Below are 24,829 nucleotides of genomic sequence, written 5' to 3'. Positions count from 1 at the left end.
CATCCATCCATCCATTGTTTGTACCGCTTTATCCTCACAAGGATCGCGGGTGTGCTGGAGCCTATCCCAGCTATCTTCGGGCGAGAGGCGGGGTACACCCTGAACTGGTCGGCAGCCAATCGCAGGGCACATATAAACAAACGACCATTCGCGCACACATTCACGCCTGTGGGCAATTTAGAGTCTTCAATCAACCTACCATGCATGTTTTTTGAGAACATGCAAAACCCCACACAGGCGGGGCCGGGATTTGAACCCCGGTCCTCAGAACTGGGAGACAGATGTGCTAACCAGTCGCCCACCGTGCCGCCATAAAGAAATCCCTTTGTTAAATTTAATACCGCAACCAACCAGACATTGCGTTGCTGTATATTATATAAATGTACAAACTAATGAACAGTACAACTAAATTTAAAAGGGAATGACCAACGAATTATACCGACATCATAAGTGAAATACCAACGACAATGACTAAACCAAATAAAACAAACCTAATGCGAAGAAAACACGTACAGGAAAGCATAATTAAAATCTCTGTCACAACACCAGATGCTAGCACTGACATTGTCACACGTGTGAAAGTGTGTACAGTTGCAGCAATACACCACTCTGCTGGGTTCTGTAAAAAAGGAAAAGTTGGACAAAGACTGGACTTTCCGTTTACGCATATGTTGATGAATTTTGCAGGATCTCAAGTGAGAAATTTAAAGCATCTATAGTGACACCTGTCACATGTTGAGTATAAAATGATATGTGTGTTTTAATGTCTGCCACGGGAGCTGCTGAGTCAGTTCTACATAGCGGTCATCGAATCAGTCCTGTGTTCTTCCATCACAGTCTGGTTTGGTGCTGCTACAAAAAAGGACAAACTCCGACTGCAACGGACAATCAAAACTGCTGAAAGGATTGTCGGTAACCCCCTACCAACCCTTGAAGACTTGCACGCTGCTAGAACTAAGACAAGAGCGTGCAAAATCCTCTCGGACCCTCCGCACCCCGGTCACCAGCTCTTCCAGCTCCTTCCCTCAGGTAGGCGCTACCGATCAATGCAAACTAGAACTAGCAGACATTCCAACAGCTTCTTCCCTCTTGCAATCAACTTCCCTAAACACCTAACCTACAATTCCATTACAAGATGCTGGCAATTTTTTGACTTGAGTTCGTTGTCACATTTCTGTGGGGCCAATTATGTATTACTCGTGCACTCACTGTAGTTGTCTCGCCATGATGCACTATTTGCATATACTGGTCACTCATGCCAGAGTAGCATCTGCGCCATTTGCACAACCAACATTGTCGCAGATTATCGCACTACTCGTCACTTTAAACCGCATACACTCCTTGAAGTCTCGGCGCCCTTTGCACAATGGTCATTGCACCGGACTATTGCAATATTAGTCATTCGAACTGCTCTAAGTGCTAGAGGACTCTGCATCTTTTTGCACAATTGTCCAAAAAAAAAATAATAATAAATAAAATAAAATGTACCGGCATTACCAGATAACTAGCAACCCTTTACTGCTCAGTGACTGTTTTTTTTTTTTGTCAATGTCTTTTGTCTGTTGTCGTACTAGAGCGGCTCCAACTACCGGAGACAAATTCCTTGTGTGTTTTTGGACATACTTGGCAAATAAAGATGATTCTGATTCTGATTAAAAAATAAAACGTAAATTGCAGAAAAACATTTTTTTGCCTCATGACTTTCTACCGAAGAGAGTGGAAATTAAATTCATAGTTGTACACGCTGAGATATGGCCGACAATTACTGAAAAATAACATGTGGCGGTGATGACAGGTGGCCATTACATATTAACAGCACAGGCTGAATTGGATTATCCTGCTAATACCACTGACACTAGCCAGACATTAAAATATATAGAGAGAAATCATAATCTACTGTGTGGCAGGAACAGCGGCTTTTTAAAAATGCGGATGGTGTAAAAATGGAAACAGATAATGAGGTGTTTGGCATGTTTTTATAACCAAATGACAGCACTTTTAAGCATTTTTACAGAACACTCAGACCAGGGAAGTAAAACGGAGACCCATGCACTTCTGTCGGGAGACCCATGCACTTCTGTAGGGAGGCAGTGGGAATGACCGAGGAGACCAGATAGTGATTGTAATACAGATGGCAGCTCAGTCTGGAAAAGCAAACACTTCAAAATGAAGAGCTCAAATGACTGATCTAATGACCTTGCAGACACTGTGGGAAAACACATTGAGATCAATGACCAGCCACACAGGAGGTTTGCTCAAAACATCTTATGTAGTACAAACGGAAACATCGTCAACTTTTAAGCTCTCTACTAATCTTACTGGTTTGGATTTCATGCTTATAACTGAGATGCTTCTTTAAAACCTCTTCGGAGCTGATGGTTAGGAGGATAAATAACAGGTAGTGTGATCCCTATTTATTATTCAGTGTCCTGTAGTTCTTTCAACTTCACTTATTGAATCAAGACAAAGTAGCTGGTGATAAGAGCTCTACATGTATATATGCATGCATCAAAATGCCAGATGCCATCCTGGTTGTGTTCTTTCCTCTTGACTCTGAAAGGCTATTGCCGGGTTCTAAAGCGGATACTTGGCAGAGATAAATCCCTGAACTCCCCACTTCAGCAAGCTATGAATTTTTATGTGTCTTTGTGTGTGGCAGACAGCGGAGGAGTGGCGAGCAGAGGAGAGGGGTTGGAGTGATTAACCGCTGCGTTGATGTGGATTAAGCAAGGATCGTGGTTAGTGATGGGTGGCCTATCTCTGTTCGCTCTGACTAACTGCTGATCCCCAAGAGGCTTCTGCTCAGCTCAGAGGCCCAAAGCATTTTCATTAAGGGTGGATTGAGTCCATCTCGACAGCCATATGCCTGGACCAAACACCCACCTTCAGAAACACTTCATCAAATGTAGTATTTTGCTTAGTGATTAGCTCTCCCAGGCTTTGAGAGAGTGCCACTGATTCCTCTGTTTATAAACCCACTGTTATTTCCAGTTGAATTCAATATGCCCTAATGAAGAAGGTTTTTTCTGCAGGACATTAAAATGAGGTGGCTTTTCAAATGGTGGCAAAGACTTGGGACGGTTAGACGGATAGCGAAAGTGGGGATACAGTCACACATATATGGAAACAAACAGCCAAACAACAGTTTTGTGGCCTGGCATCTCAGATGGTTGTGACAAATCAGGACAAACAAAGAGCAGCTCAAAAAGCTTCTGTTATCTTCCCAAATTCTTTGCACAAATCCAGTTTCTCCTAAGCCACTCTACCCACAGCACAGTTGGCAGGCTATAGCTAGATTTCTAAGGAATACAACTGAAAACAGTGAAAATGGTTTTGCCCCCATTTGGTGATGAGTACAGCAGAGATGGTGAACACCAGGGAGAAGCTATTGCACCAGCTTAGAAGAAGGGAACAGCTGAGAACCAGATGAAATGCTAAGACTCTCCTCAGATTTTTTCATCTATACCCTTCACTGTCACCAACTTTACCTATGTTCTCTCTGACTGAAGTTTTTTTTTTTTTTTTCTTTCTGCCCATCTCAGTGTTGTATCCAGGCTATTCACTTATCCACCCACCATCCCTCCCTCCCTCGCTTGCTGTGTACCGGGTGATCTGGACTCCCCTAACATCTTGCTGTGTCCTCACAGTGTAATAAGAGTGTAATCCACACAAGCTGTCTGATACGAGTGTCCTTAAAAAGACAAAAGATGAAAAACACGAAAAGGTTGGGGGGGGGGGGGGCCTTCATCAATTAATAAACTTCTGGAGTCAGGGTGAACATTTGATGGCTTTTGGTGAAATTATAATCAGTGTGGCTACAAAGCCGCACAACATGACACAGTGCGGAGATAACTAAAAGTAAATCATGTATTGTGAAATTATGTATTGTCAAATTCAAATAATCACATACTCTGTGTAACATGTATCTGTTTGGCAGATGATGTGATGCTTTAAACCATATGTCTCAAACATATGGCCCTGGGGCCAGAACCGGCCCATCAGGGGCTCCGATCCGGCCCGTGGGGATGGAGAACACATTCACTGCTATTTTTCAATAAAGTAACTTGTTGCTAATTTTGTCCACTGACAACACTTAAATGACATTGATGGCCAAACAATGCCAAGTTTCAGGAGCACACTAATATAAAATGGTGTGCCATGTTCACACTGTGAAAATACCTCCTGTAGAAAAGTTTTAGGCCATTGACTATTACAAAATTTCAGTCAAAGGCTTCACTTCAAAAGAGGTTGGTTTGGTGGAACTTTGTTGTTGTTTTTTTCCATGCACTGCCACAACTTAAATTTTAACCACTTTCATAACCTTTGCTCAATAAACTGTTCATCATTTTACATCAGCCTCCGCCTGCTCTTGGGTTCAGCTACTTCCCACACCTGACATTTTTGTCTCAAAAGTGTTCTCTGTCTGAATTGACTTGTCTGTTGTCGTACTAGAGCGGCTCCAACTACCGGAGACAAATTCCTTGTGTGTTTTTTGGACATACGTGGCAAATAAAGATTATTCTGATTCTGATGTGAATATTTTCCAAAAGTACCAAAACAATGGGGAAAATTTGGAATAACTTATTTATGGATTTTTAAGCCAAACATATTGTGGTCCGGCCCGCTTGAGTCCGAACCAAGAATCGTTTGGAACCGGAATCGAAATGAGGAACCGGAATCGTGACCGGAATTGCTCAAACGATGCCCAACTCTAGTTTTGGGTCATTGTCTTGTTGCACGATGAACCTTCTCCCGATTAGTTTGGATGCGCTTTTCTGTGAATTGCCAGACAAAATGGTTTTGTGGACTTCAGAATTCATTTTGCTGTGACCATCATGAGTTACACCATCAATAAAGACAAGTGAGCCCATTCCCCAAGCAGCCATGCAATCCCAAGCCATGATATTACATCCACCATGCTTCACAGATGAGCTTGTGTGTTTTGGATCATAAGCAGATCCTTTCTTTCTCCATATTTTGGCCTTTGTGATACCTTCACCCCTGGCATGTGGAGGCTGGGAGTGATGTCACTGACTGTTGTCTTTGGGTGTTACTTCATAGCTCTCACAATGTTTCTGTTATCAACTGCTGTTGATACCCTTGGCCGACCTGTTCGATGTCTGTTGCTCAGTACACCAGTAGTTTCTTTCTTTTTCAGGACATTCCAAATTGGTGTATTGGCTATGTCTAATGTTTGTGCAATAGCTCTGATCGATTTTACCGCTTCCCTCAGCTTCAGAATGGTTTGCTATTCTCCCATAGACAGCTCTCTGGTCTTCATCTTTGCTTAACAGCAAATGTAGTTTTCACAGGTGAAACCCAAAGCCAAAAACAAGCACTATTTAATGTTTAAGCAATCAATCTAAAAGGCAACACCTGAGCAACTAGAAACACCCATCAGTCACATGTTCCAATGCTTTTACTCACTGGAGTTGTTTAACACATCTAGATGTAAATATCATGGAATAAAAGATGGAATTCTGAACTTTTGTCTACTTTTGGAGGGGGCCGTTAAAGAACCTGTCTCACCATTCTTTAAAACGATTATAAAAAATTCTCTAGTCGACGGTATGTTGAGTACAGTACATTTAACATTGTACATACAGAAACTGCTTCGTCATACTGACTGCTATGTTTCAAGATTCCCATCAGCTTTGCTGTGAGGGAGAAAAATTGTAGCACGTGCCCTTGACAGATATCTTGAACAGTGTCTGTTCCTCCTTTGTGTTGTCTTGGGGAAAAAAAGCATCAGCTAGAGAGACATGTCATGTTGAAATTAGATGACATATGAAATGAAAATGGAGCTCCATTTAGCCAGTATCAAAGCATTAAATAAAAGCAGGAAGACTCAAGTGTTGGTGGCGGAAAAGCACACCTTGAGTTTTTTTTTTCCAACAAAAGTATTGTTTTAATTCATTATCCATAAATCTATTTTATATAACATTTATCCTCAATTAGGGTTAGCGGGTGAGCTGGCAGGGTTCAAATTATTATTATGTATTATTGCCATTACTGATAATTATTTTAACTTGTATGGCCATTACAAAATGTCAAACGTGTAGAGTTAAAGGTGCCATTTTTTACCAAACCAACTCTTACTAGTATTTGGGATGTAATACTGGCTCTATGATGCCTCATTAAACATGAAAATTGAATTAAAATCATCAACACATTTCTGAGTACCAGACGTTTTTCTGCAGAGAGGCCTGAAATCTGGTCATTTGAATTTCTCGAGCTTATCTACATCACTAGTGAAGATCTCCGCCTTCTCTTTCCGCTTCCGAGCCAGCGCTGTCAACATAAACACGTGTGCTCTCAGAAGTGGGTTTTCTACATGGAGGCAACCAATCAGAGGAAGGGGGGGCTTAGCCAAATATGAACAAGGCGGATACAAAACTGGGTCAAACAGAAGTGGCTGTCAGAGGGGCCTTTTCTGGACACTCGTATGATAAAACTAAGGTGTTTTTTTCCAAATAAAATTGACACTTTTATACTCAGTCCATGTTAGAGAGTCACTCTATGGAGGTCTAAATAGCCAAAATATATGGACCATTAGGTTAATCTCGGGAACAAATTATTAAATTATTTATGAGGGAAACTTTTGTTTATTCAGAGAAAGTCACAAAAAAATGCATATGTCACTGTAATTGTAGTATCTCACCCAATTAAGAACTATTCAGCAATAAAAAATCTGGACTTACTTCTCTGGCTTTGCCATAGAAGGCCTCTTGAGACGCTGCCTCCAAAGATCCAATGAAGAACATTGGGTGGTTTTCTCCATACCTGCAGGAAACACACACATAGTAGACAAAGATATTTTACATGCTAACAGTTTTAGAGTCCATTAGGTTCACATGCCAAAGACCCTTTGCTGAGCTCACCTTGAAGAAAATTCCGCAGTAAAGTGCAGTAAGGCATCAGCTTCATTCTCACTATTCTCTGGCACTGTAAGGGCAAAATGAATTAAACGGTCAGCCTTTGGATGCGCTAGCAAGGTTTTAGCACAATAGCTCAAACTGTCACTGGTAGCAACAGAATTAGTTTAAACTGTTTAACAATGGTCAGCTGTACATACTCATAGGCGTTTTCCGACAGTTGGAGGAGCCTGTTCCAAACATCTCTGAATCATCCACACCAAACTCTGACGCGTCCTCAAAATCATCCCCCTCGCTATCACTAATCATGTGGACATCTGCACACTGTGAATGTAAATCACTCATTTTAACAAGTCAATACCAGACGTATCAATTTACCTTGTTATTTTCAGTCTGTACTGTATGTATACACGGCACAAAGGAGAGTAACGGAAAGCACAGCACCCATGACTGCATTTGTGTATGTGAATCTAAATACCTCTTCTGCGGGTTCCTGGACATTGGCTGGTGAGGACCTTCGACAAACAGTGAGGTGATGGCAGGGATAGTTGATCCCAGAGGCAGCTAGCGTCATCTAAGACAGGAAATAAAAAGCCATTGACAAATTAGACCAGACCAGGGAAAAGTAAGGCCCCGCAGGTCACATCCGGGCCATCCAGAGTCTTTGACCAGCCCTCACAGTCTCTATGAAGTAAAAATAAAATGTAAAATATGTGGTACTTTATTTGAAAGCAGTGCTTTAATTTTGAAAGTGGTGCTTTAGTTTTAAGAGCAGCGCTATTATGATGTCCATGTGTGTGTAAACGATACAAGCAAGCAAGAGCAACTTGTGTCTTCAGTGCTGCCAACTTAGCAAGAGCAACTTTTCTGACCCCTCTAGCGCCTTGTCACTAAAAAAAAAAGAAAAACAACACACACACACACACACAATGCTACCAACTGTAGAGACGTTTTTTTGTGATGTTGATTAAATAGTGATAATGACTGCTTATTATTTATTTATTTTTGTACCTGTCCTGTTCAGCTGCATGGCCATCCATATGCCTTTTCTGCTGGAACACTTTTGCTGTGCAGCAGGGCAGTTTGAAATACTCCCTCTGCTTATTTTTTTTTATATATGTATGTTATTATTAGAGGTCCCATCAAAAGCAATTAAAGCCTATATAGTATCTATGGAACTTATGAGTGAATGAAAACCACTAACTGCAAAGATTGCTTGCTTAATTTCTTGTTGTTTTCATTTCACTCATTTATTACAAACAGAGTCATGTGCAAAGCTTTGTTATGAAGCTAGCAAAGCTAACGAATCTATCTGTCTATCTTTCTGTTTAAACCAGTGGTTCTTAACCTGGGTTCGATTGAAGCTTTTTACACTGCATTTTGAATGCCGTGTTCATGCCGTTTAAAACAACGCTGCGTCAACGTGGGCGTTTACCATTGCGGCGCTTCGCCTCGAGTTGAAATGCTTTGTTCTTGTTCTCTTTATTTAACATTTCAACGATACACCTGAGTTGATAGCATTGCTGTGGCGTCAGAAAGTGCATCCAATAATAAAAAAAGAGCCCAAAAAAAATCTACTCTTGCCAATGAACCCTTTTCGAGGATTGTAGAAATAACAAAGAAAAGGAACAGATTTTGTTGTGAATTTTCATCAAGCCCATTCCTCTGATGAGTGTGGCACTTACCAAGGGGAATGGCAACAGCAAAATTCAATTTCACTTACAGTACATTTTCATTTAATTGATTTTTTTTTTTGTATGTGTGTGAAATTCATGTCTTGTTGGTTTTGTTCTTTTAACAATGATTTTGTGTGCAATTGATGTGTGGTTCATTTTGTGCATGACCTGGATGACTGAGCATCCACACAGACAATAAAATATATACCTGTTTTGAATTTGAATTTGAAATTCCGTGAACTCCAGATGAAACTTGCAGGATTCCCTACCTCCAACAAGGCACTGGTTTAAACCCCGTTTATAGTATAGACATATGAAGATACTGTATGTGCAAAGTTAAGACGCCCAGACTCCTTTAAATAGGAGGAAAACAAAGTATCATTAAAATAAAGTGCAATGTTTGCAGTAGTAATGATTTATCCATGTTCTGTTTGGGACTATGATTTTAAAAAGGTAAAAGTTTTACGAGGAAATAATTTGCAAAATAGTATGAATAGTGATAAAGATTCTTTCATATGTTGGTGGTACACTATAATAATAATAATTGTTAAATGTGTGTCAATCATATGGTTGTGGTAATGCTCAAAATTAAGTTGCTTTCCCACGGTAACATTGTTAGGAGTCCTCACTATAAGAGCTGGCCCCTCTGCGTCAAACAAATGATCAAATAAAAGTAAAGCCTTTGGGTTTCTTTTACATTAAATTGACCTGTTTTGTCTGCGGTCAGATTAATCTTTACTTCATACAAACCTATGGTATGCCATGGTCATGCTGTACCTCCTCAAAAAAATGGTGCAACCAAATCATGTGCTGGTGCGACCAACTGAAAAAGTACTCCTACTATTAGTGCAAAAGTTAGTGTAGAGCCCTGCAAAGTGAAGTGGACCAAAAGATCCTCAAAAGCTAGACATCATGCCGAGATGTGAAAAAGTTCAGGAGCAAATGAGGAAGACGTAATTGAGACCTTATCAGTGTGGAAAGGTTATGAAGCCATTTCTAAAGCTTTGGGATGCCAGCGAACCACAGTGAGGCCATTCTCCACAAGTGGCAAAAACATAACAGTGGTGAAACTTCCAAGGAGTGGCCGGCTGACCAAATTTACCCCAAGACCGTAGGGACGACTCATCCAACAGGTCCCAAAAGACCCCACAACTACATCCAAAGAACTGCAGGCCTAACTTGTCTCAGTTAAGGTCAGTGTTCATGACTCCACTAAAGAAAGAGACAAAACGGCCTACATGCCACAGTACCAAGACAAAGAACACTGCTGAGCAAAAAGAACATTAAGGCTCGTCTCAAGTTTGCCAGAAGACATCTTGATGATCCCCAAGACTTTAAGGAAAATACTCTGTGGTCTGACGAGACAAAAGTTGAACTTTTTGGAAGTTGTGTCCCCCATTATATCTGGCGTAAAAGTAACACCGCATTTCAGAAAAAGAACATCATAGCAGCAGTAAACATGGTAGTGGTAGTGTGAAGGTCTGGGGCTGTTTTGCTACTTCAGGACCTGGAAGACTTGCTGTGATAAATGGAACCATGAATTCTGCTGTCTACCAAGAAATCCTGAATGATTCCGGTGCCATCTGTTCGTGACCCCCAGCTAAAATGAACTTGGGTTCTGCAACAGGACAATGATCCAAATCACAACAGCAAATCCACCTCTGAATGGCTGAATAAAAATAAAATGAAAACTTTGGAGTGGCCTAGTCAAAGTCCTGACCTGAATCCTATTGCGATGCTGTGGCATGACCTTAAAAAAAGGTGGTTCATGCTTGAAAACCATCCAATGTGGCTGAATTACAACAATTCTGCAAAGATGAGTGTGCCAAAATTCCTCCACAGCGCTGTCAGAGACTCATTGCAAGCTATCGCAAACGCTTGTTTGCGGATTTTGCTGCTAAGGGTGGCCCAACCAGTTATTAGGTTTAGGGGGCAATAACCTTTTCTCAAAGGGCCACGCAGGTTTGGATTTTTTTCTCCCTTAATAAAAACCATTTAAAAACTGCATGTTTACTTGTATTGTCTTTGACTAATATTTAAATTTGTTTGATAGATGGGAAACATTTAAGTGTGACAAACATGAAAATAAATAAATAAATTAGGTAGTTTCTGTGTAGACTTAAGCTTAACTTAAAGAAGACTGAGTAAATGTCTGTAAAAACAACCTATGTAGATGAAGTACAAAAGGTAAGAAAAATCCAAATTTCCTTTTTACTGAAATTATTTTGAAATTGAAAACTACAGCCTAATGAGCTGCCAAATCCAAAGTCATGACTGAAAATGTCAGAATGCAGTAGGGACTCATTACAAATGGTATCTGCAGGCTTAGGCCCGAGGGATATCAACAATATGAACTGCACAAAGCAGAGTGAAACCAAAGAAACCTGCTTTTAAAAAGTGATGTGATCGGAGATTAATTGCCATCATATAACAATGTGCGACACACAACAACAGAAAAAAATCAGAGTCAATATTTCCTCAACAAGATAACATCTTAATTGCAGTCAACAAAACCCATTATAGGCATTACTGGCAGTACTATCTTGCCATCTCTTGCAGCCTGAATGATACCATTGTCCTTATGGTACAACACTATATTCACTGACATGTGCTAATTGTAAAGAGAAAGTGAATACAGAAAGCCCAGATGCAGACTCTTTTTCTGGGAGAGTGAACTTCTCAACAACAGGAGTGAGTCAGGGCACGCAGGCTGGGCTAGGGGGAGAAAAGAGGCAGAGGAGTTGCTCGTCCCCTGCAGAGGTGCTGTGATCAGCTTGGATGCACAAAGAGCAGCTGGACGTGGTTGAATCAGGACACGATTACATGCAATGCCAATTGAGTCTGAAAAGACATGCACAGACCGCAGGGAGTTTGTGTCCCCCTCCAAAAAAGAGAGCGGTTCTTCATGCAGGCCTACACTTCTATGGCAAATGACCACTCGACCATGTCAGCCACATCAAACTTTTCGTCTGTTTTGCGGTGTAGACAAGAAAAGAGACATACAGTGGGTACGGAAAGTATTCAGACCCCTTTAAAATTTTCACTCTTTGTTATATTGGAGCCATTTGCTAAAATCATTTGTTATTTTTTTCCCCTCAATGTACACGCAACACCCCATATAGACAGAAAAAAAACTGAATTGTTGAAATTTTTGCAGATTTATTAAAAAAGAAAAAATGAAATATCACACAGCCTTAAGTATTCAGACCCTTTGCTCAGTATTTAGTAGAAGCACCCTTTTGAGCTATTACAGCCATGAGTCTTTTTGGGAATGATGCAAAAGTTTTTCACACCTGGATTTGGGGATCCTCTGCCATTCCTTCTTGCAGATCCTGTCCAGTTCTGTCAGATTGGATGGTGAACGTTGGTGGACATCCATTTTCAGGTCTCTCCAGAGATGCTCAATTGGGTTTAAGTCAGGGCTCTGGCTGGGCCATTCAAGAACAGTCACGGCGTTGTTCTGAAGCCACTCCTTCGTTATTTTAGCTGTGTGCTTAGGGTCATTGTCTTGTTGGAAGGTGAACCTTCGACCCAGTCTGAGGTCATGAGCACTCTGGAGAACGTTTTCGTCCAGGATATCCCTGTACTTGGCCGCATTCATCTTTCAGCTGAAAAACACCCCCGCAGCATGATGCTGGCCTCCAACATGCTTTACTGTTGGGATTGTATTGCACAGATGATGAGCAGTGCCTGGTTTTCTCCACAGATACCGCTTAGAATTAAGGCCAAAAAGTTCTATCTTGGTCTCATCAGACCAGAGAATCTTATTCCTCACCATCTTGGAGTACTTCAGGTGTTTTTTTTTTTTAGCAAACTTCATGCGGGCTTTCATGTGTCTTGCACTGAGGAGAGGCTTCCGTCGGGCCACTCTGCCATAAAGCCCCGAGTGGTGGAGGGCTGCAGTGATGGTTGACTTTCTAGAACTTTGTCCCATCTCCGGACTGCATCTCTGGAGCTCAGCCACAGTGATCTTTGGATTCTTCTTTACCTCTCTCACCAAGGCTCTTCTCCGCCGATTGCTCGAGGAAGGGTTCTGGTCGTCCCAATTCTTCGTCGTCTTCTATTTAAGGATTATGGAGGTGGTTATATGGATTGACGAGATTAAAGTTGATCTTTTTGGAAGGTGTGTGTCTTGTTACATCTGGCGTAAATGTAGCACAGCATTTCAGAAAAAGATCATCACACCAGCAGTCAAATATGGTGGTGGTAGTGTGGTGGTGTTGGGCTGCTTTGCTCCTTCAAGACCTGGACAAATTGGTGTGATTGATGGAACCATGAATTCTGCTCTTTAACCGAAAATCCTGAATGAGAATTTTCAGCCATAAATTTGACCTCATGCTGAAGCGCACTTGGCTCTGCAGCAGGATAACGATCCAAAACACACCAGCAAGTCAACATCTGAATGACTTGAATATATATATATATATATATTTTTAAAGTTCTGGACTGGCCTAGTCAAAGTCCAGACTTGAATGCGATTAAAATGCAGTGGTATGTATGACCTTAAAAAGGCCGTTCAACCCTCAATTTTTGCTGAATTCAAACAATTCTAAAAGGAAGAGTGGGCCAAAATATCTCCACAGAGTGTGAAAGACTCATTGCCAGTTATAGAAAACACGTGATTTTAGTTGTTGCTGCTGAAGCTGGCCCTACCAGTTATTAGGTTTAAGGGGTCATTACTTTTTCACACAGGGCCAGGTAACGAATATATTTTTTTCTTAATAAATAACATTTAAAAACAGCATTTTAAGTTCATTTGGGTTATATTTGTCTGATACATTTATTTGATGATCTTAAAGTGGGGACACTATGCAAAAATATAATAATTTGAGAAGGGGGGCAATACTTTTTCACGGCACTGTGGCCTATTCACTTCATATCACTTTTAACCAAAGATTCTTTCAGGCCATTTGTTTTTTTATACGACGACATGAAAGTGAAAACAAATTTGCATTATATGTCAGATGGAAACCTTCAGAAATGGTGGATGTGTTTGCTACTCAAGATTGTTTTACTCTGACCAGCGCAGACAATCTCAGAACGTTAATTCTCAAACCTAATATACGCATATGAGTATCTACAGGACAAGTAGATGGTTCACATGTGCACGGTCTTAAACCTTTCAACAATAAAAACTCCCATCTACTAGATTTCTGTGGGGTGTGTTAGGCGTAAAAAGAGACCGATAAAAGACTAAACATATTGTGTTTCTTGTGTATTACCAATTAGTAGTGAGTGTACTAGAGTGTAAGCGTCACACCCCAGGAACACCAACGAAGAACACTTAACTGGATTGGCTCATATTTGCTCATGTAACATAACTCCACATTGTTTAGTACTCCAGGCCTAGGCACTAAACTTCCAATTCATATTTCTCAAAGTCAAAAGTGATGAAAAACAACTTGCCAAAATCACTCTATAATGAACAAGAGGACAAAATGGACAGGGTCTGACAGGACATCTCTAGCCACAAGTCTGATTTGAGAGGTGTAATAGAAGTGGGGGGAAGAGATGTAGGTGTTGAGCCGGATAAACACATAAATGGTCTGAGCCTTAAGGACATTAGGAGAAGGACCCCCATCCAGTGACAATCACACGTGCAAATTTTAACATATCGGCCGTTGAGAGAATAACCCTTTACTCACACAGCTCTCAATGAGGGGCTTTGGTCTGAGGGCCTTATCAGTGTATAAATAAAGTTGATCACTTCCCCTGTCAAAAGCAGCCTGCAGGCTTTGGGGGCTGACATAGATGCAAGGAAGAGAGGTGGAAAATCTTGAGAGGAGAGCCTCCCAATCCTCTTCCTCGCTTTGACCCCATGGCTTCTCCCGATGTTGAGGTACACAAGTGCAGCTTGAAAGCTCAGTGGTAAAATGTGGAAACAAGGCTGAAGCGCCGCAGGGCATGAGGGGATGGGGTGACGAGGTTAACCCCCCCCCCCCCACCCCCACCCCACCCCCAAATTGGCCTCTCCCACATCTCCACACAAAAGACCTGGCTCCTCTTTTTTGGATTCTTTTAATTAACACTTGCATTGAGGGTCCAAGCATTCAAAGGCCGATACAGGAAAAGAATGTTCTCCCCCCTCCCCTCCTCTATTACACTGCCTTGCACTCTTTCCCCCTTCTGTACCTTTCTTTTTCTCCCTTCATTCTTTCTGTTTCATTTTTTTCTTTTCTTGTGTACATAGTGTTTGGATTAGGGAGCCTGGCAGTTGTGTGAGATAATGACTGCTGACAGCTGTGCTGATGGTAACCACAGTTCCACCTGATTCTATTTCTTTGATGGGACGAGTGAAGAACAGGGGCAGCGTGACAAAATGTCATTGTTGAAGAGGATGAATCTGATGAGACGTCGTTCACAAGTTCCAGTCTCTGTTGTGGTGTTACTACAATTGTGCCTTTAAAGCTACAGCTAACCTAATGAAAATCCTTCATTTTGAGTACATGAAAAAATACATTAAGCTTTTTTTAAAGAGGGAAGAAAAAAATGGAAAATGCAACAGACGGAACTCGCAGCTGAATGTCACCTGAAGGCAGACAATCGAACGAGGGAGGGGTCTCCTGAGCTTGCAGCTCAGCCGTGTTGTTATGGAAACAGAGGCCCCCTCACCACCCCCAAACAATAAAACTATGATTTCATAGGCCATTGTCAGGTAGAGGACGATTCCTTTAATGCCAGCAGGGAAATGGAGAGAGGGGCTGGCCTACAAGGCGAGTTATCTCTCGGGCTCTACAGCATTAATACATTAGCAAACACCATGAAACACTACATAAATGTCAGCAATTACAGGCTCGCAGGAAGGATGTGTTGTAGATGGGGTTGAGGACTTGAGAGGATGAAGGGATGTAATAAAGGATCCTGTCAATCACTCCTCCAGTTATGGAGGAAGTACTGCCAATCATCACAACAACTATAAGGACCGCATGGAAAGTCTCCACAAGGTAACTACAGCAGAAAAACACAACAACAATAACACAGCAAACTGAGTAAACTGTTGTCCGGTGACACATGAGCATTATCCATCCTGATCTAATTTCAAGGTTTCTTAGGACATTGAATAACTTCGAGCACAATAAACAATGAAACACATTGAGTAGTAGTAGTTCCAAGGTGACGCAACACTTAACAAGCAAGTTCCTCCAAAACGTGAGAATTTCTCTCTGACAAACTAATTTCCTACACTCCAACAATACATGATACAATTACACACACAATAGCACTCAACTCCAATGCCCCGTTCTTACCTCACAAAAACAACAGAGTGGAAAAATGGGGTAAAATCCCAATGAACCAAGCAGGAGCACTGAAACTACTGATTCAAAACAGGCAAATACACTCCTGCTTGCTGTGGTAAATATTTTTTTTTTACACTACATTACAGTATAACCTCCAAATTCCAGAAGTGGTACAATTTAGATTTCAATCAAAATCCTCCGCAAAAATATGCCTAACATCAAGCAAGACGTGAGCAAGTCTTATGAAACCTCCACTCAGTGAGTGTCTAATATATTGACCTATGTACAGTTGAAAACCGATATTTTCATACCCTACAGTGGAACCACGCCATAACGGACCCCGATATAACGGGCCATGAAAAAAAAACTACAAAAAATTTTACTGTACAGTAATATGAGTGTATATGACCACAAAAAAAAAGTCCTTCAATGTAACGGTCAATTGGCTAACAGAAGACCACCCTCCCATTCGACTGTTATAGCGTGGTGCATATATAAAGAAGCACACTTTCCCCCCCCCCCTCACAGTCTGACATGAAATCAGACCAAACCGTTCCTGTTTTAGCTCAATTACAGTGACCAAAATAATTTCTATTTGCTAAATAGAAGATTTTTATTTATTTTTTTAGACAATTTATTGCTACTTTCTTAAGTCTATTGCCTTTAAACTGTATGACTTGGGTCAAACATTTTGGATATCTTCCACAAGCTTCTCACAACAGCTGGCAGGAATATTGGCCCAGAACTGGTGTAAATGAGCCAAGTTTTCAGGCCACCTGACTCGCACATGCCTTTTAAGGTCTGCCTAAAAATTTTAAATACATTTAAAATTTATCCGGACTCAATACATTTTCATTGTTGTGGTAACACCCGGCGCATCGCTCACGACGTGGCGAGCCGCTGGCGGAACAGCTTTGGATCCGTAGATGCACATAACTGGGACACTTTAGGGAAAGTTAACTATTTACTACGTTCGCTAGCCCGGGAGCTAATGCTTTCATGGCATGCCTAAACACACAATATATTGAGAGCAAGAGCAATAAATAACAAAAAATATTGTACTCACACAATATATTGAGAGCAAGAGCAATGGATAACAAAAATATTGTACTAACAGCATAATAGTAACAACGGCAGTAAAATTCTGCAAACAACAGTAAAAATCTGCAGTATGGCAGGACCACGAACCAAGAACCGTGATATAGCAGAGGATTACTGTATATGTATTCTGTGATGATAGTATTGATAGTACTGAATTGTTGAGATATGGCTTAAAACTTTTTCACCTTCTAAATTTTCCTGATTTTGTGGGAGGGATTTTAAAAACTAGCCCCGTGACATCATGGGCCTAGGTCAAATGCCACACTATATAGACACCAAGCGCACTTATTCCATGCAGTAGCCATTTGGCGGATCTGCACTTTCTTGTTCATAAATAACTTCACCCAGTTCTACCAGTATAGCATGCAATTAGCCATTAAACTATGCCCACAACTTGAAAAAAATACATCTTCCCTTAAGTGTAACGCTTTTGAGTGATTTGGGCAACTTTTCTTGCCGTTTAGCACCAACGCACGTTGTGAGGCAGCGGCGAAACAGACGAAATCCGCCGCCCCACGGTCCATTGTCAGCTGTTGGAGATGCTGTTGGAGGTTCAGCACAACAGCGTTAGTACCTTTAGCCTCACGACCTCCTTCCCTCCTCCTCGTCCTGAGGGGAATATTCATCTGGGGGACCGGAGCCGCGTCGCACGGCTTTGGCCACCTATGGAGTATCATTCGGCGGCAACAAAAGCCCGTTGCCCACTGAATTTCAAAGGAGGGAAGATTGTCCTGGCTAATGGTTGGTTAATGGTCATTATGCCGGCTCAGAGGCTGCTTCTCTGCAGCCCGTGAAAGCGTGTGATATATGCGTCGCTGGTAAGGAGTCTGGATATTGGTTTTTTTAATGCCTCTGAAATTGTGAAAAATAAGCCCTGGCCTAGTTATTTGTATTATTATTATTTGCTTCTAAATAAGTATTATTATTATATTGTCATTATTATAGTTTCCTCTCTTTTTTCCTCTATCAAATTGGTTTTCTTTACTCTGTGATATGGATCGCCCTGGGTCTGAAATACAGAGTTGTAAGACTAGCCTGGTTTACATGGAACCTTCTATTACGATTATTATCGGTTTAGAAATGCAGCCCTATGAGGGCCACAAGCCAGTGCAAACTGTAGGCCGGTCCCAAGCCCGGATAAATGCATATGGTTGCGTCAGGAAGAGCATCCGGCTTAAAACTTGGCAAAACAAATATGAGCGTTCATCCAAAGAATTCCATACCGGATCGGTCGTGGCGCGGGTTAACAACATCCGCCACCGGCGCAGTCAACCTGCAGGGCGCCTGGGAAAATTCAGCTACTGTGGGTCGAAGTCGAAGAAGAGGTGGAAAGCGGGTTCTTCGGCAGAAAGAAGAGGAAAGCACAGAGCCTAGAACTGAATGTGGGGACTTTGAATGTTGGGACTATGACAGTAAAATCTCGGGAGTTGGTTGACATGATGATTAGGAGAAAGGTTGATATATTGTGTGTCCAGGAGACCAGGTGGAAAGGCAGTAAGGCTAGAGGTTTAGGGGCAGGGTTTAAATTATTTTACCATGGTGTAAATGGGAAGAGAAATGGAGTCGGGGTTATTTTAAAAGAAGAGTTGGCTAAGAATCTCTTGGAGGTAAAAAGCGTATCAGATCGAACTTTAAATTGAGTGTGTTATGTGTAATGTGATTAGTGACTACGCCCCACAGGTAGGATGTGACCGAGAGGTGAAAGAGAAATTCTGGAAGGAGCGAGACGAAGTAGTTCTGAGCATCCCAGACAGAGAGAGTCGTGATTGGTGCAGATTGTAATGGATATGTTGGTGAAAGAAATAGGGGTAATGAAGAAGTGATGGGTAAGTACGGCATCCAGGAAAGGAACTTGGAGGGACAGATGGTGATAGACTTTGCAAAAAGGATGCAAATGGCTGTAGTGAACACATTTTCCCCAGAGGAGGCAGGAACATAGTGTGACCTACAAGAGCGGAGGTAGAAGCACCCAGGTGGATTACAGACGGTGTAATCTGAAGGAGGTTACCGACTGTAAGGTTGTCGTAGGGGAGAGTGTGGCTAGACAGCATAGGATGGTGGTGTGTAAAATGACTCTGGTGGTGGGGAGGAAGATTAGGAAGACAAAGGCAGAGCAGAGAACTGTTGTGCAGCTTTTCGGGAAGAGGTGAGACAGGCTCTCGGTGGACAGGAGGAGCTTCCAGAAGACTGGACCACTGCAGCCAAGGTGATCAGAGAGGCAGGCAGGAGAGTACTTGGTGTATCTTCTGGCAGGAAAGGAGAGAAGTAGACTTGGTGGTGGAACCTCACAGTACAGGAAATCATACAAGGAAAAAGGTTAGCTAAGAAGAAGTGGGACACTGAGAGGACCGAGGAGAGGCGAAAGGAATACATTGAGATGCGACACAGGGCAAAGGTAGAGGTGGCAAAGGCCAAACGAGGCATATGATGACATGTATGGCAGGTTGGACACGAAAGCAGGAGAAAAGGATCTATACAGGCTGGCCAGACAGAGGGATAGAGATGGGAAGGCTGTGCAGCAGGTTAGGGTGATTAAGGATAGAGATGGAAATATGTTGACTGGTGCCAGTAGTGTGCTAGATAGATGGAAAGAATACTTTGAGGAGTTGATGAATGAGGAAAATGAGAGAGTAGAAGAGGCAAGCGTGGTGGACCAGGAAGTGGCAATGATTAGTAAGGGGGAAGTTAGAAAGGCATTAAAGAGGATGAAAAATGGAAAGGCAGTTGGTCCTGATGACATTCCTGTGGAGGTATGGAAGCATCTCGGAGAGGTGGCTGTGGAGTTTTTGACCAGCTTGTTCAATAGAATTCTAGCACGTGAGAAGATGCCTGAGGAATGGAGGAAAAGTGTGCTGGTGCCCATTTTTAAGAAAGGGGTGATGTGCAGAGCTGTGGGAACTATAGAGGAATAAAGTTTATGAGCCACACAATGAAGTTATGGGAAAGAGTAGTGGAGGCTAGACTAAGGACAGAAGTGAGTATTTGCGAGCAACTGTATGGTTTCATCCCTAGAAAGAGTACCAAAGATGCATTATTTGTCTTGAGGATGTTGATGGAAAAGTACAGAGGTCAGAAGGAGCTACATTGTGTCTTTGTAGATCTAGAGAAAGCCAATGACAAGAGTACCCAGAGAGGAACTGTGGTACTGCATGCGGAAGTCTGGAGTGACAGATTATGTTAGAATAATACAGGACATGTACGAGGGCAGCAGAACAGTGGTGAGGTGTGCTGGAGGTGTGACAGACGAATTTAAGGTGGAGGTTGGACTGCATCAGGGATCAGCCCTGAGCCCCTTCCTGTTTGCAGTGGTGATGGATAGGCTGACAGATGAGGTTAGACTGGAATCCCCATGGACCATGATGTTTGCAGATGACATTGTGATCTGCAGTGAAAGCAGGGAGCAGGTGGAGGAACAGTTAGAAAGATGGAGGCATGCACTGGAAATAAGAGGAATGAAGATTAGCCGAAGTAAAACAGAATATATGTGCATGAATGAGAGGGTTGGTGGGGGAAGAGTGAGGCTACAGGGAGAAGAGATAGGAAGGGTGGAGGACTTTAAATACTTGGGGTCAACCATCCACAGCAAAGGTGAGTGTGGTCAGGAAGTGAAGAAACGGGTCCAAGCAGGTTAGAACGGGTGAAGGAAGGTGTCAGCTGTGTTATGTGACAGAAGAGTCTCTGCTAGGGATGAAGGGCAAAGTTTATAAGACAGTGGTGAGGCCAGCCATGATGTACGGATTAGAGACAGTGGCAATGAAGAGACAACAGGAAGCAGAGCTGGCAGCTGAGCGGACACCGACAAAACTTCGGGTCTCATTGTCCCTGCGAATCGCAAGCTGTTATTAAGCCTGTCTGCATTAACAAATTACACGTGGAAACCTGTCTCGCTTTCTGTAGGCAATTAATATTAACTTTCCATCTCAGTAAGACATGCATACTGTACATAATATACATTATATATTTAATTAAAGAATATATCAGCCTATATCAGTGACTTTGGGGTCAATTGGTTCACCTTGTTTATCATCTTCTTGGTGACAGCGCAAGCAATATTTTGGTCTCCCAAGTCCCCGTGGTTGCCCTGACTGATCAGTTTTGTGAGTCCTGGCGACATCTCCAACAATACGATAGGCCACAAAGTTTAACTAATTCCTAATTCTTTTCGGACCAGCAGTACAAGGTGTTTCAGTATGGGCTAGTCATACTCCATTTGTATTATTTATTATGTTTTTTTTGCTAGTTTTGTACTGCATGTTTGAAATAAAAATTTCAATCAATCAATGCACAAAACACATACAGAAATGTACCGAACCGTGGCCCAAATACCAGTGTACAGACCGTACCGTGGGTTGCCTGGAACGGTTCCCCCATATTGATATTTTTTAATGTTGGTATCAATTCCAGAAATACCTATAAAGGTGCCCCCAGGTGACAGTAATGCTCTATTGCTCAACCATCACCTTTCTGTTCACTCTCTAATATGCATGTGTCATCTTCAAATGTTGAGTAGTTCTAGTTTGTTTCAGTTGTATTCAGTTGCACTGCAGTGGTTAACGTCTCTTTAGACAGCTGTAAATTGATTTTCAAGAACTAAATGGTAGTAAATACTTGCGGCACGGTGGACGACTGCACAGCCACCTTGCAGTTAGGAGGTCACAAGTTCTGCCACAAGTTCAAGTTCTGCCTCCTTGTGTGGAGTTTGCATGTTCTCCCCGTGCCTGCGTGGGTTTTCTCTGGGTACTCCGGTTTCCTCACACATCCCAAAAACATGCATGGTAGGCTAATTGAAGACTCTAAATTGCCCGTAGGTTTGAATGTGAGTGCAAATGATTGTTTATATGTGCCCTGCGATTGGCTGGCAACCAGTTCAGGGTGTACCCCGCCTCTCGCCCAGTCAGCTGGGATAGGTTCCAGCACGCCCGTGACCCTAATGAGGATAAGAGGTATGGAAAAGAATGAATGAATGAAATGCCATTATACAATTCGAACCCCAGCAAAAACACCACAATTTGTATTACATTTTTATTGAATAAAGATAGTGCAGTGTTGTCCATCCATTATCTGAGAATCTTATCCTCACAATGGTCGCGGGAGCGCTGGAGCCAATCCCAGCTATAATCAGGCAGGAGGCGGGGTTCACCCTGAACTGGTTGCCAGCCAATCGCAGGGCACATATAAACAAACAACCATTGGCACCTACGAGCAATTTAGAGTCTTCAATTAACCTACCATGCATGTTTTTGGGATGTGGGAGGAAACCGAAGTGCCTGGAGAAAACCCACGCAGCCACGGGGAGAACATGCAAACTCCACACAGGCGGGGCCGGGGATTGAACCCCGGGCCTCAGAACTGTGAGGCAGATGCTCTAACCAGACGTCCACCATTCCGCCTAGTGCAGTGTTGTAAAATATAAAACATAAAATAATGTAGATAAATAAACTGGTTATATAGCATGTAATTAAACTGAAAGTCAAAGACAAAACGTTTGACACAGCTCATTATTAAATGATAACCACAATAAAGAACATAGTTAAATTATCTGATTTTTGTTTTTCTCATGAGCATATATATATATATATATATAAATAAAATCATAAATATTTACTCTTTAGCATTAGGACTACTGCTAGCTTGGTCGTTTTGGATATGATGGCATCTCATGCCTGTTCACCACCTGGCTAGTACTCCAACGTAGCCTCTGTATCTCCTGGATGAGACGATATTAAAAAGCAGAGACAGAAGTGTAATAATGGCCTCTGCTTCAGCCGCAGCCCCCTTATTGAAACGTCTGAAGGTATTAACAGAGAAAGCCCGGGACTTGGCTGGCCAAGAAGGTGGGTAGGGAGCCAATGTTAGTGTCTAGCTCAGTCTAGCCCAGTCTCATCTCTTGGGGTTTGGGCCAATAAACATGGCAGCCCAGAGGCTGAGATTACATTTCCGTCACACACCAGTTCGCCTTCAGTGGAATCGATTACCACTTAAGTCTACTTCCCCTCTTTAATTGTGTTATATTACTGTGTTTTCCTGCTTCAATTTACATTTGTATTTATTTTTGCAACTATTCATATTACACACGGTGTCTAGGGTTGAGTATTGAACTCCAATAAAGATATGTCTGTAACATCAACTGCCAAGTACAGTGGAACCTACAAAGTTGAACAAAAGCCACTCTGTGATGCTGACGTGTTCTAAATTCAAAACAAATGTTCAGGAGATCATGTAAAGTGAATTAATTTATACCATACACAAACTGTGGCCATCGTAGAAGCTTTATCTGTTTAAGCAATGTTTTAAGTTACATCCCTGTCATACAAGTACAGTGGTACGTTGACTTACAAGTGCCCCAATTTGCTTTGTGTTGCGCTAGTAACATCCCTAACTGTCATACAAGCACAGTGGTACGTTGACTTACAAGTGCTCCAATTTGCTTTGTGTTGCGCCACTCAATTGAAGTGGAAAAAGGAGCGCCACAGTTGCCAATGCACTTTAAGCCATTTATTGAATGGTGCAATCACACACACAAATACAAAATAAAAACACAGGTCAGTGTTGACGTCTAACTGCTTGGTCAAAGGCCAACACAATTGACTGCAGCTCCTGATGTCCCTCACTAGGCCACACCCCTTTTAGGGACACATCAACACACAAATGTACTTTTGTGGGTGTGTTTCACTTTCATCTTAATTACATTTTATATAACCAGTTTATTTATCTACATTATTTTATGTTTTATATTTTACAACACTGCACTAGGCAGGCACGGTGGACATCTGGTTAGAGCGTTTGCCTCACAGTTCTGAGGACCGGGGTTCAATCCCCGGCCCTGCCTGTGTGGAGTTTGCATGTTCTCCCCGTGCCTGGCTGGGTTTTCGCCGGGCACTCTGGTTTCCTCCCACATCCCAAAAACATGCGTGGTGGGTTGATTGAAGACTCTAAATTGCCCGTAGGTGTGAATGTGAGTGCAAATGGTTGTTTGTTTATATGTGCCCTGCGATTGGCTGGCGACCGGTTCAGGGTGTACCCCGCCGCCCACCCAAAGATAGCTGGGATAGGCTCCAGCAGCCCGCGACCCTAGTGAGGATAAACGGTAAAGAAAATGGATGAATGGAAATTAGGAACAGCTCTCAGTATGATGCAGTACAGTAGTGCAAACTAATGACATAAACTAATACCTCAATGATCTTTTTAAAGGAAGATTATTTGATGATTACATGGATATCATTAATAACATGTATTTGGTGGTAGCTAGTTTTGCTTGCCTGCTGTTGGATGAAACCACAAAGCAACCCACAATTCCGTTAGTTAATGACTATCATTTAATTATTCACCATATATTTAAATTGAATGGTTTGTTCTCAATGTTAGTATAATTCAATGAATGATTGAGAACAAAATATAATGCATAAGTCTGAGGCAGCATTTTTTGTTTGCTATAATAACCATGTGTAACCAGAAATCAGAGTGTTCATTGAGTAGAGCCCAGACTGGTTGAACTTGAACTGTTTCCAAGTGGGGGGGGAAAGAGCAAGTAATGTTTAGTGTCACATTTTAGTTTTTTTTTTTGTCCATCTGTATGTTAGTTTTATAGAGGATGTGGACAGAGGATACCAATATATTTTTGGAGGGTGGAGCGTTCCATTAATGCCACAGTGACTCAAATGGTGGAAATAAATTCCTGTATCTGTACCTTTACCTAGATGCGCCATAACATGGCGTGGCTTCATTTTTGGCCCATGGAACCACAACTCTGAAAAGTCTTCTGGAAATATTTTTTTGCATAATACTAACTGCATCTGTCTTGCTATGAACTCTCTTTTAGTATGTCAAAATAATTACTGTGAAAAGGGTAAATAAAACAACAAAACCAGTGTCCCACTTAAAATCTTTGCACAGGAGCCGACTGTACATGTACTTTCCCCCCCCCCCCCCCCCCCCTTTT

At 42.0% G+C, this 24,829-nt stretch overlaps 1 protein-coding gene across 1 annotated transcript in view; it reads right to left on the bottom strand.

Moving 5' to 3' along the window:
- Positions 1 to 24,829, bottom strand: part of faf1 (Fas (TNFRSF6) associated factor 1) — an 88,132-nt gene that overhangs the window by 36,757 nt on the left and 26,546 nt on the right. Inside the window, exons 10-13 of the mRNA XM_061684548.1 lie at positions 7,354 to 7,449; positions 7,076 to 7,199; positions 6,882 to 6,945; positions 6,702 to 6,783 (exon numbers count right to left, since the gene is read on the bottom strand). Coding sequence (XP_061540532.1) covers positions 6,702 to 6,783; positions 6,882 to 6,945; positions 7,076 to 7,199; positions 7,354 to 7,449 — 366 coding nt within the window. The remainder of the gene's footprint in view (positions 1 to 6,701; positions 6,784 to 6,881; positions 6,946 to 7,075; positions 7,200 to 7,353; positions 7,450 to 24,829) is intronic.

Source organism: Phycodurus eques, chromosome 8 (genome assembly GCF_024500275.1).
Source record: "Phycodurus eques isolate BA_2022a chromosome 8, UOR_Pequ_1.1, whole genome shotgun sequence".
In the NCBI taxonomy this organism is placed as follows: Eukaryota; Metazoa; Chordata; class Actinopteri; order Syngnathiformes; family Syngnathidae; genus Phycodurus; species Phycodurus eques.
This window is presented reverse-complemented; position numbering and strand designations above follow the sequence as displayed.